A 17,307-nucleotide genomic window follows, 5' to 3' on the forward strand; every position below is an offset into this window, starting at 1 on the left:
AACACTCAGTGAGCTTCCGTTATCCAGAAAGTTGGGTTGAAGAACACTGGTCTGACACTTACTCTCTTCCTACCAGGCAGGATCAGTCATCATGTTGGATCAGAGTAACACACCAAAAGGCAACATAAAAAACAAAGAAAGAAAAAACCTAGGTAATAGAGTAGCATGTAGCAAAGCATGGATGAGGTAGTGCTCCTGTGTATTTTTACTATCTCAAAGTGCTGTGGAATAAGAAATAGTAAGAACTGGAACCACAGATCTCCAAGGCTGAAACAAAGGTGTATAGACAATTAAAATGTGTACCTTAAGCAAGTAAAATGACTCTTAAAAACAGAGGTGTTTCTGAGTGGCACACATTCAAAGATACCTCTCATAGGACATTCAAATTAGATATTACAAATTGAAAATTACTTACTTGAAAGTGCTTGTGTTATCCATTGTAAAAAACATTCATGCTTGACTACAAACCATGGCAATCTATGCAAAAGAATGTGAATGTAAATTACCCAGGTCAAACAATTATGAAGATTTAAGAGTAATGATGATAGGCTTTTGTCGATTTGTGAGAAATTACACTAAATTTATGACTGTGCATTCTAACTAAAGTCAAGGTCTTCCTTGATTGGGCACATTATATTTGGTTCTTATGTATGGAAACAGCAAAAGGGCAACATACAGAAAACAAGAAATAGATTTTAAATATGTCCTTACATGAAGAAAAATGAATTAATGTAGGAAAAAATTAAATTACATATTCTACATGTAAAAATGATTTGCCTTGCAATAAACAGCATTTTTTTGTTTTATAGTTACTGGATTTCTTTTGTATTGATACATAGGCACACCCCCACAAATGCCACTTCCCTTGAACTCAAATAAGATACTGTTTTATTCTCTCCCTGCTGCTAGTTGAGAAGTCTGTGTAACAAAAATGCATTAAGGCAAGCAGGACTTGCCTAGACATCAATAAACTGGAAAGGCTCCCGGCAGGCCACTTGCAGGGTCAATAAAGGCTCATAATGACTTGCTCCTTGGTGCATTTTAGACTCAGCCCTTTGCTTGGCTGTGCTGCAGAGATTAGGCTCTCAAAACTTGGGAGATTTTTAACTTAGGAAACCTCAAGTAGAGGCTGGCATGCATCAGCAAGGAACAGTAAGCTTTGTTGTGTCATTTTTAGAGACTTCAGCAGCTAGGCAAACTCTATCCCTGAACTTCTGGAACCCCAGGTTTTAAGCAAAAGCGATGTCTTTTCATTTCATGCTGTTCCAGGAGTTACTCAGAATTCCTCCTCTAGTCCAAGGATGGCCAAGTCTTGGTGGTGGGCCTCATCATTTCCTGATGTGGAAAGTGTGAACTTAAAGGGTTAGAGTGATGGACGACCAGAGGCAGTGCTCAGCCCGAAGGAGCAGGAATTCAGACGTCAGAGTCTCAGGGATCTTGGGGCTAAGGCACGCAGATAGGAAGGAGTCTGGCTTCCAGGCTCTGTCTCATGCTGGAAGCGTACAGATGTTAGGTGTGATAAGCCCCTGCAGTCAGCTCTGTTGGAGATGCCGGAAACTCAGAACGGAGAGGTGCTCACACACAGAACTCAGAAAGCGCGCCAGCTGCACAACACAATAGGAGTAAGGAAAATGGTAGGTTGGAGGAGGGGTGAAAATCAGAGGCCAATACGCTTGAGTTAGATTTTCAAGAAGGGCCTGCCTGTCCTGTTTTTAACCCTTCTTTCTTCTTTCCTTAGACTGTATGTGTTTGTGGGTGTGCCCGAGTCCAGCCCGGAGGTAGCTTCTTTTTCTCAGAATCCTGATTCTCTGCAGTTAAGTTTAAAAGGCAGTGGACTTCACTTCTTCGTGAGGAGTTTCCAAATGACAACGAGAGGGTCACATAAATATCCATAACCCTCACAACGCCACCTCTGACTTCACTTGCTTATCGCAAGCTTCTAGCTGGGATTCTCATTACCCACCCATTCTGACCGAGACCAGCTCATTGGCTCCTGTGGATATTTGTATTTTCCAGACAGAGTTGTGCACTGAATAATGAGCGTCCTCCTTCCACTTCCCGGCAAGATGTCACTCTACAACGGACGGGTTTATTCTCTAGTGCGATCATGCATGTTTAGCAACCACGCTTTCAATAACAGGTTCCTTTCTCATCCCACCCCTAGCCCTATCTACTGCATTCCTACGGTGGGATGAGTCTCTCTCATCTTTCTCAGATCAGATCCACTCTTTGCATTGATGTAGTCAGATGGTCTGGACGCTGGCGGATCCGCGGCATTGACGTTTGGGCGTCCTAGGAGACGGTCGGGGTGTATCTGTGTGTGTCTCTGGTTTTTTGAGTATGTGTGCGAGAACGCGCGCGCGTGCGACAGTGAGCTTCCTCCCCAGGCAGAGTGCAGACCGTGCCCACGACGTTACTCTCCTAGCAGCCGCCAGCAACGCAAGGCAACAGCAGCCTCCGCCCCCTCAGCCCGGTGATTGGCTGGCCTTGCTTATCATTTCCCTGCTACGGCGAGGAAAGGGCCAGTGACGCCCCCGAGCTCAGCTGCAGAAGCGACTGCCACCTCCAATGCACAAGGTGTCACATTTGAAAAGAAACCTAAGCCCCGGGGAGACGGCACTGAGCGACCCTGGCCTGGCTAGAGCAAACTGCGTGGCAGGGCGCCGGGCAGCGCTGGAGAACCCAGGGAGCTCCACCGCAGAACATCCTAGCGACCTGATTCTGGGATCTCGGCTCCACGCTCCCATCGCAATTTTCAGATTTCTCCCCCTCGACTATTTTCCCAAAACGGAGTCTTTATACCAAGAGAAGGTGCCGGAACTGGGGCAACCAGGACTTTCCCGGGCACCCAAGATGCGCTCCATTAGAAAGCGGTGGACCATCTGCACTATAAGTCTACTTCTGATCTTTTATAAGACAAAAGAAATAGCAAGAACTGAGGAGCACCAAGAGACGCAACTCATCGGGTAAATGCATGTTCAGGATATGACACAAAGTCAAGCCATAGTGAAGTGTGCATATAAGTGACGTTTGGAGTGCTGTGTGTGTTGGTTCGAGCTTGCTTGCGGGTGGCTAGTGCCATGAATTAAATAACAATGGCTCTTTGGAGGTGTGTGTGGGTTTCTCATGCTGTTTCCAGTATGAGTTTAACTTGCCCTGTGCGGTGGTGGTGGTGGTGGTGGTGGTGGCAGCGGCGGCGGCGGCAGCAGCAGATGTATTGGCACAGGGTGCCGCTCACCAAAGAAAAGTCACTGCAGAAGTGTCAACAAAGAGCGTGTGCCCTTGTCATTTTAATGCTTGAGCAGAACTCATCACATCCTTGTCTTTCCTTCCTTCTGTGTCCTGACAGTCTAGATAGATACTCTAACAAGCGTCTTTCTCGAAAGGCAGAAGTTTAAGTTCACAGAAGAGGAAATGGGTCTTCTTTAGTCTTTCCTGTTTGTTTGTTTTTGATTTTGGTGGTGGTGGGAGGCGCCTGTGAGATCTGTTTTCTTTCTTTCTTTTTTAATTCGAAATTACAGTGCCAATAAGGACAGTTCCTTATTTACTCCTCCACGGATAAAACTCCTGCGTTTCACGATAATAGTTTTAGAAGGGGCCTGGGAACTGTGCCTTCACAGACTATATCATTGCTCTTTCTTGAGTTTGTCAAGATGGGTTCAAAATCTCCGCCCCGTTAAGTTCTGTAAATACCACACTTCCTTCCTCTCTCCCCTGGCCTCTCTGCCTTTGAAGTCTATCAAGAGCAGAGCTCCTTGTAACTCCGTGTCTCTGACAGGCTTGGAAACGTTTTTTTTTTTTTTTTTTTTTTTTTTTTTTTTCCTGAGGATATGGTCCTTGCTGTCAACTCTGTTAAAAGTCCTGTTTCGGAAATCCTTCCAAGCCTGGAGGTTTCTGCAGTCAGAAACTGCCCTGGCTGAGATTTCCTTCTGTTTTTAAATTGTCTCTGACATTTTTAAAACGAAGGAGGATGCTTGCCATTTTTGTGTGCGAGGTTTGTATGGGGGCGGGGACACGGGGCTGCTAAAACACACACTGTGAAACTTTACGCAGCTCTTTTCTTAATATCCCTGCTCCTCTCTGAGTAATCATCGCATTTAAGAGAGCAAGACGCAGGTGTATCCTCGCGGAAGGACTCATACAAAGCTAGCCTAACAGTACCACATTCAAAGGGGACTGTAGGAGAAAGGAAAGCTAATAAGGAGTGGGCTGAATGGTCCTTACGCTTCAACAAACCTATTCAAGGTCGGTATCAGAGAAAAGAAAATAAATAAATAAAAGAATCATGTGAGGTCGTTTACACAGAAGTGGGTGGTTTGAAAATCCATGTCAACGGTGGGAAAGAAAAAATTTAGGAGGGGTGTGGGCATCCCCAGCAGACCTGTTTTTGCCAGGCAGACAAAGGGGTCTTGAAGGTGGTGAACCCGCGCGTGGGAATTCCTGGGAGAGGCGGAGGCTGGGGCTGGTGAGTAGAGGCTCTTTGTTCCCTTCTGAACTGATGGGTTCGGAAGATGAGCCCGAGCCTAGACAAAGCAGCCCCAGCCTCTACAGGACTCCAATGGTTTGGGACCCTGGTGAGCAGGAGTGGGCGTGGCGATGAACAGGGTCTCCAAATACTGGAAAGGAATCCTTTCCTAGCTTGGGTAAACTGCCTTCAGGGAGGAGGCATGCACCCTGGTGCCACGGAGGAAATAACAGATCCAGGACACCCCACGTTTCACAGTGACATTTCTTCTGTGGCCTTTTTCTGGAAACCTTTGGAGGGTGGGCGCAGCCCTGGGAGGTGGGGAACGGAGGTGGGGAACCGCTAGCAGCCGCGCAGTGCCTGGGTAGCTCTCCTAAGCTGTGGCCTGAACCCTTCGCCTGCGGGGCGGCAGTTTCTTTCGTCCCAGTTCATTTGAGAAGGCTTAAGGCAGTCGCTTGAGTTAACAAAAGAGGAAGAGAGGTATGCCCGGTGTCTAGCCTTTCCTCTCAGAGAACAAGCAGCCAGAGCTGGATAAAGAGATGGGGTAGAGGGTTTCTGAAAGGAGTCAACATTTTGTGACTCCTTTTTTTTTTTTTTTTTTTTTGATAGTCAAACAATAAATTCGCGTTCAAAGCTCCTCCTCTTTAATTAAAAGCCGCAACTGCAGTCCTTTCGGGCAAAACAGGGACCTGGTTGCGGAGATCGTCTCCATACACGTGCTGGAGGAATTCTGACGGCCCTGAGCTTCAGACTCAGCAGCCCAAGGTGGAGCCAGTGTTGCCAGGAGCAGTGCAGGGTAGCTGTTGTCTCTGAACATTCATTCCTTTTCCTCCGCCAGAATGAAACATTTGGGAGAAAAGCTTGTGACCCGAGCACATGGTTTTCTTTCAACTCCCCACTAGTGCCTCTGGTGGAGCAGTTGACTCATCAAACTCATCTCTCTTCTCCGTGTAAGCTTATGTGGAGAAGCCTTGTTCTGAGGCGACTAAAAGAGTAAAGAAGCTCTGGAGCCAGGACCCAAGCTTCACTTAAAAGTGAAGTAACAGAGGCAGTCCATAGCCTTTGGGGGGCACTGCGTGCCTTGCAGGTGGGCAGTAGTTTCAACCTAGTCCTCTCCTCTTACATTCCTCTGGGTTCATATTCAACGTCCCTGCCGCTCCCATGAGCATTTCTCACCAGATAGGCGGTGTGTCTATTCAGCCCTTCTTCCTTCAGCAGAGCCCCCAAGCAAAGTCAGTGCCGCATCACTCTTCAGTAAGGAGCAGTTAGTTGTTATACGCAGAGAGGAAAACAGTAGCTGAGGAACTTTCCTGTCCATCATACACCTTCTCCTAGCAGACAGAGTAGCACCAGCAGTGTGTGCAACAAGAGTAAGGGACCATTGACCACCTGAAACTGCCACGTCCTCTTTTATAAATTGTATTGATTGTTAGAATGACTTTATTAACAAATTTACCCCGATGATCGATAGTATTTAGTGGGTCATTTTTGACTTTTTTTTTTTGCACGTGCTTCACATTTGTCCCACCTTTCCATTTTTTTCTGTGTTGGTGAGACTATATTGGAAATGGGTTTTAAGATTCCCACACGCAATACATGAACATGCCTATTTAACAAGGAAAGAATTGGCAAGTGTGACAAAACCAGATGATGCATAGATGTCTGTTTTGATTAGATTCCCTGAAACTAGCTTGGCAGACTAAAATGAGGCTTAAATATATTTGACTTATACATGTCTTTTTTTTCTCCCCTCAAGGCTGCTTACATTATGTTACTAAATGACCAACACTTATGAGTTCTGGCATTCATAAAGTTGACAGTAAAGCTAAACACTGGCGCTTGGACTATGGCTAGGACAAGCTAGTTTCAATTTGTTTAAAGGTGGAGGATGGTTTTGGAAAACAGCATTCCACGGTTTCTGCTTCATAGATTATAATTACACTACACTGTATCACATCTTTATTTGTTTGACACTTTGGGAATAGAATATGGAATTGTCCCCTGCTTGGGTTCAAACTTAGCTTGTTTTGAGTTCTTTTGCTGATAGGATTTTTAAAAGTTTAAGTTAATGAGGAAGCTTAATCTGGTCACCTTCATTCTAAAGCTAAGTAGTCATTTGGAGCTTCAGTGGGGTGGACCTGGCTGCTGAGACCTGATATCCAAAAGTATATTTAATCACCTTTGTTATGTATATCAGAACTGATGAAACAAATTTTCACAAAGACTAGAAACGCATGTCAAAGAGAAAACACCAACAAGAGATTTGTAGATATTAAGTGATAAAAGTAAGAATATTCCCTAACAGTGAATGTTTTATATTATCATCTTTGTTGAATTTTTCACAGCACTATATAAGCAGGAATATTGGAAAATTGCATTCTTTAGTGCTGAGTGATTTCTTTGATGTCTTCAGACTCTTCCCTTTTAAAAATGCATGTTGGCTATTTTGTAGATATCTTTATGCAAAAAAAAAATTGTTTTCAGTGCAGCTGTTCAGATGTCAAGTCCAAACTAGAATGAGAAACAAGCAGTGGGTGGAAATATCCTTCATGCTTTGAGTTCATGGGAAGAGAGTCTTTGTTATGACAGAGTGAAACCTAGATCATGTGCAAAAATATCCCTGTTTAACTTTGCAGAAAAAAAAAGTATGCTCTCTAGGCTCAGATGACTCCTTGGTGTGTGAAAGAGAACTCTGACTACTTGTACCCATCCACTTCCATTCAAGGTTCTTTCTAATGACAAAAGCCTGACATGTGGCCAATCACCAATTTAACAGAAGCGGTTCAAATGGTGGTGAAGTACTGTGTTGGCATAGTGCTCACAAAAAAATGGATTTGTACTTCTTAAAAATGACTTTTTGAATTTTAATTTTAGAGGTTCTGATAAGGCTCCAATAGAACTAAGTATGTCATTACAAAAACCAGTGTACAGGTAGAACTACACCCATGATTAAGTGCTACAATACTATAAAAGTTTTAAAAATTCGATCTGATGCATAATTTTACTCCTACGAAAATATATTGGTTGTAAAAGTTATTATTCTAATCTTTCCAGTCTGTGGTAGAAGGAAAAGATACTGGCAGCTGTTAATGGAGTGAAGATTGGAAAGATCCTTGCCTCTTCCCATGAAAATAGTGATAATTTATGCCTGCTGGGAGGTGCACACTAAAATGTGAAGGTTAACTTTTGTGCACATCCACATTTTCACTCACATGTAATTATTATCATTAAAAGTATAATATGAAAATTGATGACTGGATCACTGCTTAGCAAAATGTGCTCTGTTTCCTAACATCCTAAATGACCTCTGGAAAATGATTATTATTAGCCTTGCACAGACATGCAAATGTGTCATTTTCATCAGTAGAACCGTGTAAAACATTAATTTTTGTAGAGTTCCAAATTTTGCAGGGAGTGGCTTTCCTATGATTTCATAAGCAGCACAGGGAATTGCTTCAAATTAAAACTACATATTAAAAAAGTAGTGTAAAGCAAGAACCAAAAAATAAGCCTCCAGTTCTAGAATCCTCCAACAGCTGTTAAAAGGCAATGCTTCTATTGGTAGAAAAAAAATTTCTAGGTAATACACACACATTCAGACTTTGTGATTTTGAACAATCATGTTGCTTTTTAACAATGCTTTTGAGAAGCAAAAAATTTAAAGCTTACATGTAAATGACCAGTACAAATACTGGAAGAGCTAAGCTTTTTCTTCCTCATTAGAAGTGAATGGCCTTCTAATTCTCTGAATCTTTTACCAGAAATCAGAAAGACAAACATCTATTCAGTAGTGAACTGCTTAGCTCTACAGGTCCTCATGGTTTAAATGAAAAAAAAAAAAACATGTCTATCACCATCATAACACCACTAAACCCCTAAAATTACCAATTTACATGGTATACTATATACTAAAGAATATTGATTGAAAGAGGTAGTTGCTTTTAAAACAATATAAAAGCACTGGACATATGGATTGAAGGAATTTTCTTCTCTGTGTCCTGGGAATCTCATTCTAATGATGTTAGTGAACAATTCTTTTTAAATTGGCACTTCAACAATGCTTGAAAAATTACTTTGTTATACAGAAAACCCATAATCTTCGCAGTCATTGCATATTAAATAATGTTATTGCTGTTTGTCAAGGCTAAGGTAAGAACACAGTGAAGTAGTGCCCAAGAATAGCGAGCAAACACACCATAAAATCGAGAACATCTTCAGATCTGCTATACACAAGACTTTCTTAGTAGACCTCAGCAAAAATTATTTTCAGTACTTTTATATGCCTTCTCTGAGACAAAATTAACCTTCGTGGCCAAAGTTATAGGCTCACAGAATAACTGACCAAACATCATGCTGCTTATTCTGTAAACAGTGGGGGTAGCACTAGTTGGCATTGTAGCTTTGATGAGAGTTATTTTTCTTTAAATATCCTGAGGTTTGTCTTATACGAAAGAAAGATTCTGTTCTAAAAAAAAAGTATGTAGACGTTTGCTGTGATAATATCCATCACTTAACTATTAGAGTGCATCCCATCATGCTTCTCTTTTCTTATAACTTGTGAAAATACTATCCAACTTTCAATCACTAATGTAAATATAATTGTGTATGATGACACTTATGCCAATTGCTTCTGCTTTTCACAAAGCTGGCCTGTTTCTTTTATTACAGAGATGGTGAATTGTGTTTGAGCAGGTCGCTTGTCAACAGCTCTGATAAAATCATCCGGAAGGCTGGTTCAACCATCTTCCAACACTCTGTACAAGGCTGGAAAATCAACTCTTCTTTAGTCCTGGAGATAAGGTGAGTTCCTTTAATAAGCCCCCCAAATTTCACATCGTGTTATTAAATGTGTTGGGTTCAGTCAATTTCTATTGAACACTTGATTTATGGCTTAAGTGTGAACGCTTAATGAAAAATTGAATCAGCTGTACTTGATGTTCCTCTTGGAAGAATGTGGAACCAAGAAATAAAGTCATTGCACAGTCAAATTTTCAAGAATGATGGAATTTTGGATATACTATCTTATTATCAGTGGAATAAAATACTGAGCTAAGTACTAACATTTAGCATATTTTTACTCCATTGTTTGGGATGAACATTCATCTTAGGAGTCATTTCCTTAATTTTTCCTTATTGAGACTTCATTTTGATCTGATACTTAAATGTGTAGAACAGGGGCTCCTTGATTGATTCCTATTGCTTCAAGTATAGATTGGTTTGATTTATCCCATGGTTATGCCTGTATAAGCTCATATGAAAAAATGAATAAAAAGTCAGAAAATAAACTTTCTAACAGTTTGGCTTATTCTTTGCCAGACAGACATTTTAAGCTGGGATGAATTATTGAAGTAAAAATCCAATGACTCCTTATATCCATCACAACACTCTCTTCTACTTCAGTCCTAAATTTAATAAGAAAAGTGGGCTCTACATTCCTAAGCATGGAGGAAGCAAGAATCCCATGTTTCTTATATTTCATTACACCACTGCTTTGGTTAGTATGCCTAAATTAGAACATGTTGGTAATTCAGAACTCAAGAACTTTGAGAGAACATATCCTATACATACAGATATAAAATCCTCACTTTTTTGAAGTGTTTTTTTTCAAAATGTTAGTTATTCATTGATGAGATATTGACATCGAAATTTTGTAATAGTAGCAGACTGATTAAAAAGTTGAGGGTCTCATCTATTTGTCAGCTTGACATTTTTGTCCTCTTGTGATACCTATAGAGTATCTTCCTCTGTGCCTCCCATAACTAGCTCCAAATTTGAACCTAAAATAAGTTAGCAATGAATTAATTCTTAAGAATGAGGTGATAGAGGAGCATTAGATCTCAGAAGTTGATTGAAAGAGAAAAGAGGGGAAAAAGTGATTAGAAAGAAAAGAAGTTATTTACAATCGTGACTTCAAAAAAAATGATCTGGCAAGAAAGGAGTTGTTTAGATGGGGCTGCATGGATGATGGAAAAGAAAGTAGAGAGTTATACAAAACAACATCATAATAGTTTAATTAGCATACCTAGCCATGCTTAAAATGTGTTATGTATGTGAAAATCTAAAAAGTGTATTAAATGAATAATACACCTCCATAATTAATACATCAGTTCATGCATTCCTGACATCTTTTCAAAAATGAATACTCTATGTATTCATGAGACTTTGAATTTACATTTTTGCTTTTTACTAAGGTAGCAAATCTAAGGGTGTTTAATATAAACTGACTCAAGTGAGTCTTCTGTTGGAACTTTACAACTAATGAAGGCTGCAATTGTGGTTTTGAAGGTGCGCTTTTTCAGTTAATAGCTATTAATACAAATGAAATGTTAGTATTAGCTATGTTTATATTGCTCCCCTTAACAGAAAAAGAGGTAAACAATGCCAGAGTGAACAAATATTGAATAATACATACAAAGCTGTCATTTGCAAGAAAAGAATAATTTGTAAGTTCATTATTGCACAATGTGCAAACAGTTCATAAAAATTACAATTGCTTCTAGCAGCAATGACTACTGAGTATTAATCAGTTTGGCACCTGTAAGAAAAGATTTAGGATATTAAAACATCTTGTTGTTTGGCTTAGGTTTTACAAGTCTGTTGTTAATAACCACGTCTATGAGGGGGTGGCTGGATACTGTTCAAGTTTTTCAAAAATTATACTTTGAATGCTTTGATTGGGCCATTACTTATAAGTTTTTTTGTTTTGTTTTGTTTTAAGTAGTTGAATTGTACTTTAAGGTTTTCTAGTTTTTTAAAATTACCATTATATTTTTTTTTGTTTGTTTGTTTTTCGAGACAGGGTTTCTCTGTGTAGCTTTGCGCCTGTCCTGGAACTCACTTGGTAGCCCAGGCTGGCCTCGAACTCACAGAGATCCGCCTGGCTCTGCCTCCCGAGTGCTGGGATTAAAGGCGTGCGCCACCACCGCCCGGCTTTAAAATTACCATTATATTTATAGTGAGCTGATGATATTTCTAGTGAATTATTTGTTAATTTACATTGACATATGTAATAGTTGTACAGGATCCTTTCCTTATTTTTTTCAATGTGAATTTTGTTTCTAGTGTTCAGCCCTTCAGTCCATTGGCCTGCAGCTTTCATAGACATATCAGGTGTTGACTTGCTAAGCAATTGTATGATGGAGAATTGTCTAAGGAGATTTGTGTTCACTGTGCTCTGAAGACTCAGGGTTTAATGAGTTAATGCACCTTACAAGTAAATTCACAATCAAAGTGATTGCCTTGTTCTAAGGCTGTGCTGTATTGACAGTAGCTTGTTTATATTGTTTTCTTCAGAAATGCACTTTTCAGCTTCTTTACTTGTGAATAAGTCTGGGAATATTGTCAGTTTCTGCCCAGCATCTGTTTCTTGACCTACTTTCCACATTTTTTTTCTTTTCTCAGTTTTCATATATTAAAAAAGAAAACCCTAAGAAGTACAAATGCCAAATAAGGATATAGAAATATGTGAACTCAGCTACTCTCCCCAAACAGCCTAGCCAATAATTAGTGAACTGTTTCAATCTGTCATCTTTCTTAAACATATAAGACTGTTTAACTAAACATAAGTGCACATTTCTGTGTTTCATTGTGTAAAAGAATTGGTTGTTGCATTTATGGATTTATTTTCTAGAAAACACAACACACAATTCTACACTGTCTTCTATTTACTGTGATTAACAAGGGACAGTAATGTTAATTGTGGCCTTAGAAGCTTATTTTGCCAAAAAGTCAACATTCCCATTGTTTCATTTAGCCAGTCTTTTAATGGAACAAATTGTAGAAGATTATATTTTAGTACTAAATATGGAAGGCCCCTTTAAGGAGTGTATGATATTTATTTGATGCCAAATATATATTTATTTGATGTAAAGTGAAAAAATTATAAGTTGTTATCATCCAGTTTTACCAAATTTATAGCCGAATGTGAAATGCTGAACTGTAAAAACAGTGTTCTTCACATATTTTGGAAAAATTTTAGTTTTCATTTGGTGTGATTGTTTCGTATTTTCTTTTTGATGCTAGAAATCTCTTTCCTGTAACATGTTCCTCAGTCCTGAAGTACTAAGTAATAAAAAAAGACTTTGTGCTTTTAGTCCTTTGAGGCAAAATGCTCCAGAAGATAAATTTTTAGACAAAAAATCCTGTAGGGATTTTCTTTCATTTTATAAGCAAAATAATGCACTCAGCAATTTCAAAGTTTTTTTCTTTTCCAGTTTAGTAAACAGTCATTGTCAATCAATGTGTTTGTTTTTAAACACCAAGTTTGCAAACACCGATTCTCTCCTCTATCTTTTCTATTTACTGTAATAAATTCAAATCAATTTCATATATATATATATATATATATATATATATATATATATACATACAAAAAAAACCCAAAAAAACCCTAATTTCATTTTTAACTTTTAACATATTCCTACTGTAAGGTGTGTTACTCATTGCTTTCTGGTGGAACAGATGTACTTTCAGTGGAATTTCAGTTGCTACAACACACGTATTGTTGACCTGAAAACAGAGAAGAAAGAATGGCATGTGATGGTGGGTTAGCTATATTTAACATTTCACAAGTGAAAATAATATGTAGTAACTTAACCCTCTGGACCACTGCAGCTGCTGTTTCAACTGATGGGCGGTGTTGAAAGGGAAGTTCTGGTGGAACCTTCAGTTGAGAAGTTTCTGTGTAGCGTCTTTCCTGTCAGTGCAACAGTTCACTAACCTTTTGGTTTAAGTCAACTTTATCTGGGGGGCGGGGAGGCTTTTTCTGACTAAGATTTTCAGTCTCACTGAAGATGAAACATGTTTTCATTTTTTTTCCAGTTACTATTAAAACAGTCACTGTAAGTAGGTGTTGGCTTAACTGAAGATGTCTGAAGGTCTGTGTTAGAATGAACAAGTGACAGAGATATGGATAATCTTTAAAGGCAGACACAGTCCTTGAATTTGAGTATCTGTTGGTGGCTTGACCACATATCAAGAAAGCTTGCAAAGTTACAGCTTGTGTACAAAACAAGTTTTTGCTGATTTGTGAGTGTGTAAGCTCAGACATTAAGCTGGGTTTCCTTTTATTTTTGAAGCAATTTTGCTTACTCTGCAGTTGAACAAAATTAAATTCATATTATGTTCTAAAGCAGACCGATTATGTCTTTCTGATGAAACCTAAAAGTTTTTCAATTTACTCTAAGAAGCACATTGCCTGTTTTCAGTGACATTCAGCTAATTATATTCAATTGCCATTTTTTTCTCCTTTCATATATGTATGTCTAAGTGACAACTGTATGTAGGAAATCCATGGAATTTCTTATAGCCATTACATCTTTAATCTAATAAATTTTTTTAGCCTTCTAAAATGAGAAGAATCTAATCACTCCTCATTGGTTCCAAAGAAGCTTTGTGCTTCTAAGTCACAATATTATTCATTCATAATAATTATTGTCAGCATGTTATACACTTCTACCAACAATCTTATCTCCAATAACTTCCAATGTATAAATTTTAGCCCTAAGACAGGAATGAAATGTTTGGATAAGTACACGAAATAAGACATACAAAAATCATTTAAAGCCGTTCAAAGCCTTTCCCTCTTAACTTTCTAGTTTAAAATAGCAATTCTACATTTAAAAAATGTTTTAAATCTTATCTAAAAGCTTTTTCTATTTTTAAGTTTCATTAATTTATATGACTCGGAATTTTTATTGCTTTGAAAGATATTTTGCTTTTTTTATACTTCTGCTTTATAAAAATAAATGACTGATAAGCCTACAACCCAGCATTAGAAGGACACGTAACATTAATCTGTATTCTACTGTACTTAAGATCTATTCATGTCATTGACTACTATTTTCTCCCCAAAAGTTTGCCAGGCTATGCATCAGTAAATTTTGTTAAACTTTTCAAACACCTTTTAAACTTTTTCCCTGAGAGTGGTTAAAGTACAAGTGTTCTGCTTACTTGGGCGTCAGATAACATATTTTGAAATGATTTTGCTTCTAATTTTCTATTAGCGAGAAAAGGCGTTATTTTTGGAAAGTCCCTCTTGCCGGTTCACATGCATGCAAGTGTAACATTTTGATGGTGTGAAAGGGAGTTTCCCTTTTGGATTTCTAAGCTACAGAAACTTTTCGTACTTGCAAGATCAGATAGCCTGATCTTCTTGTCTGAAGCTGCCAAACATGGTACTACTTTTGAGCACAATCTTTAAATGTATCTACAGCGGCCCATTTTGGTTCTCTTCAAAGGGAAATGGCAACATCACCCACTTCAGTGATTTAACCACATCCGTGCAGTTTTATTTCCAAGACAACCTTGTCATCTTCACAGCTAATGAAAAGCTGTGTTAAAAATCTAGATATCAAGTCCTTGCTATCTCTTCCCAGGTAATCAGGTGCTAGTCAGTAAGTGTATATGGAAGGTTATTTGTGGTGCCACTATTGGTAGTAGGGGTTTATCTTTTGTGGAGAATAGCCAGATCCTTATAATGTTTTGTTCTTAACAATGAAACTTACCCAGTGTCACAGAGCAGTGACGATATTACCACAAAAGGAAAATACATGTCTTTATCATACATATTACTACCAGGCACTGACTTTTATCCCTGTGAAGATAGAAGCTTGCATTAAGAAGAGCACATGGGAGGAGGGGACTGGACCTGCCTGGACTTAGTCTACCAGGTTGATCTCAGTCCTCGGGGAGGCTTTGCCCTGGATGAGGTGGGAATAGGGGGTAGGCTGGGGAGAAGGGGAGGGGGGGGGGCGGGAGGGGGGAGAACAAAGGAATCCGTGGCTGATATGTAGAACTGAATTGTATTGTAAAATACAATAAAACAAAATGTAAAAAAAAAAAAAGAAGAGCACATTGGTAAATAACTTCTGCTTTCCAACATTTACTATGGTTTTCACAGATTGCTTTTTGCTGCTCTGTGTTTGGTGGCTGTGGGATTAAATAATCTTGGATTTTTGTAGGCTACATTCCTAAGTTTTTGTCAATATAATTTTTTCCAAGGCTATTAGATCCTGGCATATTTCCTGAATATGTTACAAATATGAATGATCATTCCAAAGATTCCTTTTTATGCTTTAAAAATTATTCTAACCTAGCCCTCCATCCCATAACTTGATCTCAGATACCTCTTTAGATCATTAAAATCTATAGATTTACACAGGAAGATAATTTTATCACTCTTGTGTGGACAGATCTGATTTATACTCACATCCCTTACTGATCAGGGTGCAGTAAAAATATGGGAACTACAGACTGCAGAACCTCACAGTTTGGATTACAGACCCTTTCAAGACATAGATTTCCTTGCCTCACTGCTTGCCACTTGGCTATTTCTTGTCTGATTCTTCTATTTTACACTTTAAGAAACAACAGTTGAATACTTTTAAACCAGTTTCCCATGAGAAATCAATTTATTGTGTACAATATTCAGCTTCTGAAGTTTGAAAGAACCACCACTTGATCGGGTGCATTTTCTCTTAGGCCACCTCTCGCCTGTCCACCAGCCAGTTACGTCTATTTTCACATTTTCTGTCATCTATTTAGAATATGCACATATTTGTATTTGCACATCATTTTATATCTTATGATTCACTTGTACAATAGCTATAAGATGGGATAAGTTTTAAAAATAAAAATATGGGCCTTAAAATGCAGTGAGGAGCTGAGTTAGAATTAGGTTTTTCTCCTACAGTCATACGTAAGATGCATTCACATCCAGTTCGAAAAGATCAACAGCCCAAACAACTAGACTTATGTTTAAAAACTTAGAAATGTTCTAATTGATGGTCCAGGGCAGGCAGCATGCACGCGAGTGCCCACAGACACACAGACACACACACACACACACACACACACACACACACACACACACACACACACACACAATTCCCCCATAAAATTGATGTTCTGTCTGTACAGGACTTCCTGTACAGAAACCATCTTACTTCTTAGACTCTTAAGTGTAAATAAAAACTTACAGACAGATTTAATGTACCATTTGGGTAAATGTATTTTAGGGAAATTCTCAATAATTTAGTATTTCTTCCTATGATCTAATTCAAAATAACTTCAAATTATTGTTATTCATCTCACTGGACAATATTAAATAAAAGCAATGACTCTAGAAAATTACAAACACTAAGTATCTACTGTTACAAAGCCGATCTGTATCAATTGTACTTATCTAAGGAATTATATTTAAGTATATTTTGACCAATGGAGTGATTTCCTCACTTTAAATGGTATATATGTATATACTATATCTACTTACAAAATTATTTGAAGCTCCTTACACGGGATTTTAAAATATGTATTTCATATAACATTTACTTGATTTAAATACCATCTGAAATTTTAAGAGTAGTAGTTGCTAGTTTATATTGTGCATGTCATGTATAAATGACCCCATCAGTTCTTAGATATGCAGTTCTTAATATAAAACTTTGCTTGCATTCCAAATACAGGAAGAACATTCTCCGTTTCTTAGATGCGGAACGTGATGTCTCTGTGGTCAAGAGCAGTTTTAAGCCTGGTGACGTCATACACTATGTGCTAGACAGACGCCGAACACTAAATATTTCACATGATCTGCATAGTCTTCTGCCTGAGGTTTCACCAATGAAAAACCGCAGGTTTAAGACCTGTGCCGTTGTTGGAAATTCCGGCATTCTGCTAGACAGTGAGTGTGGCAAGGAGATTGACAGTCACAATTTTGTAATAAGGTGAGCATCCTTTTGCTTTTGCTTTTTGCGACTGTGAATATGTCAACAACATTTTACTTAGAATACTGTAAGAAATGTTTGAGATTCATATTAACTTTAGGAATTATTGATAACTCTACC

The 17,307-nt window shown here is 38.6% G+C and overlaps 1 protein-coding gene across 1 annotated transcript in view; it reads left to right on the top strand.

Moving 5' to 3' along the window:
* The first annotated feature begins 999 nt into the window (after positions 1 to 999).
* St8sia4 (ST8 alpha-N-acetyl-neuraminide alpha-2,8-sialyltransferase 4) overlaps positions 1,000 to 17,307 on the top strand; it is a 100,560-nt gene continuing 84,252 nt past the window's right edge. Inside the window, exons 1-3 of the mRNA XM_052750297.1 lie at positions 1,000 to 2,966; positions 9,134 to 9,265; positions 16,930 to 17,187. Of these exons, the coding sequence (XP_052606257.1) occupies positions 2,569 to 2,966; positions 9,134 to 9,265; positions 16,930 to 17,187 (788 nt within the window). The 5' untranslated portion in view covers positions 1,000 to 2,568. The remainder of the gene's footprint in view (positions 2,967 to 9,133; positions 9,266 to 16,929; positions 17,188 to 17,307) is intronic.

The sequence above is a fragment of the Peromyscus californicus genome, unplaced genomic scaffold (assembly GCF_007827085.1).
Source record: "Peromyscus californicus insignis strain IS unplaced genomic scaffold, ASM782708v3 Scaffold_21__1_contigs__length_65335640, whole genome shotgun sequence".
Taxonomy (NCBI): Eukaryota; Metazoa; Chordata; class Mammalia; order Rodentia; family Cricetidae; genus Peromyscus; species Peromyscus californicus.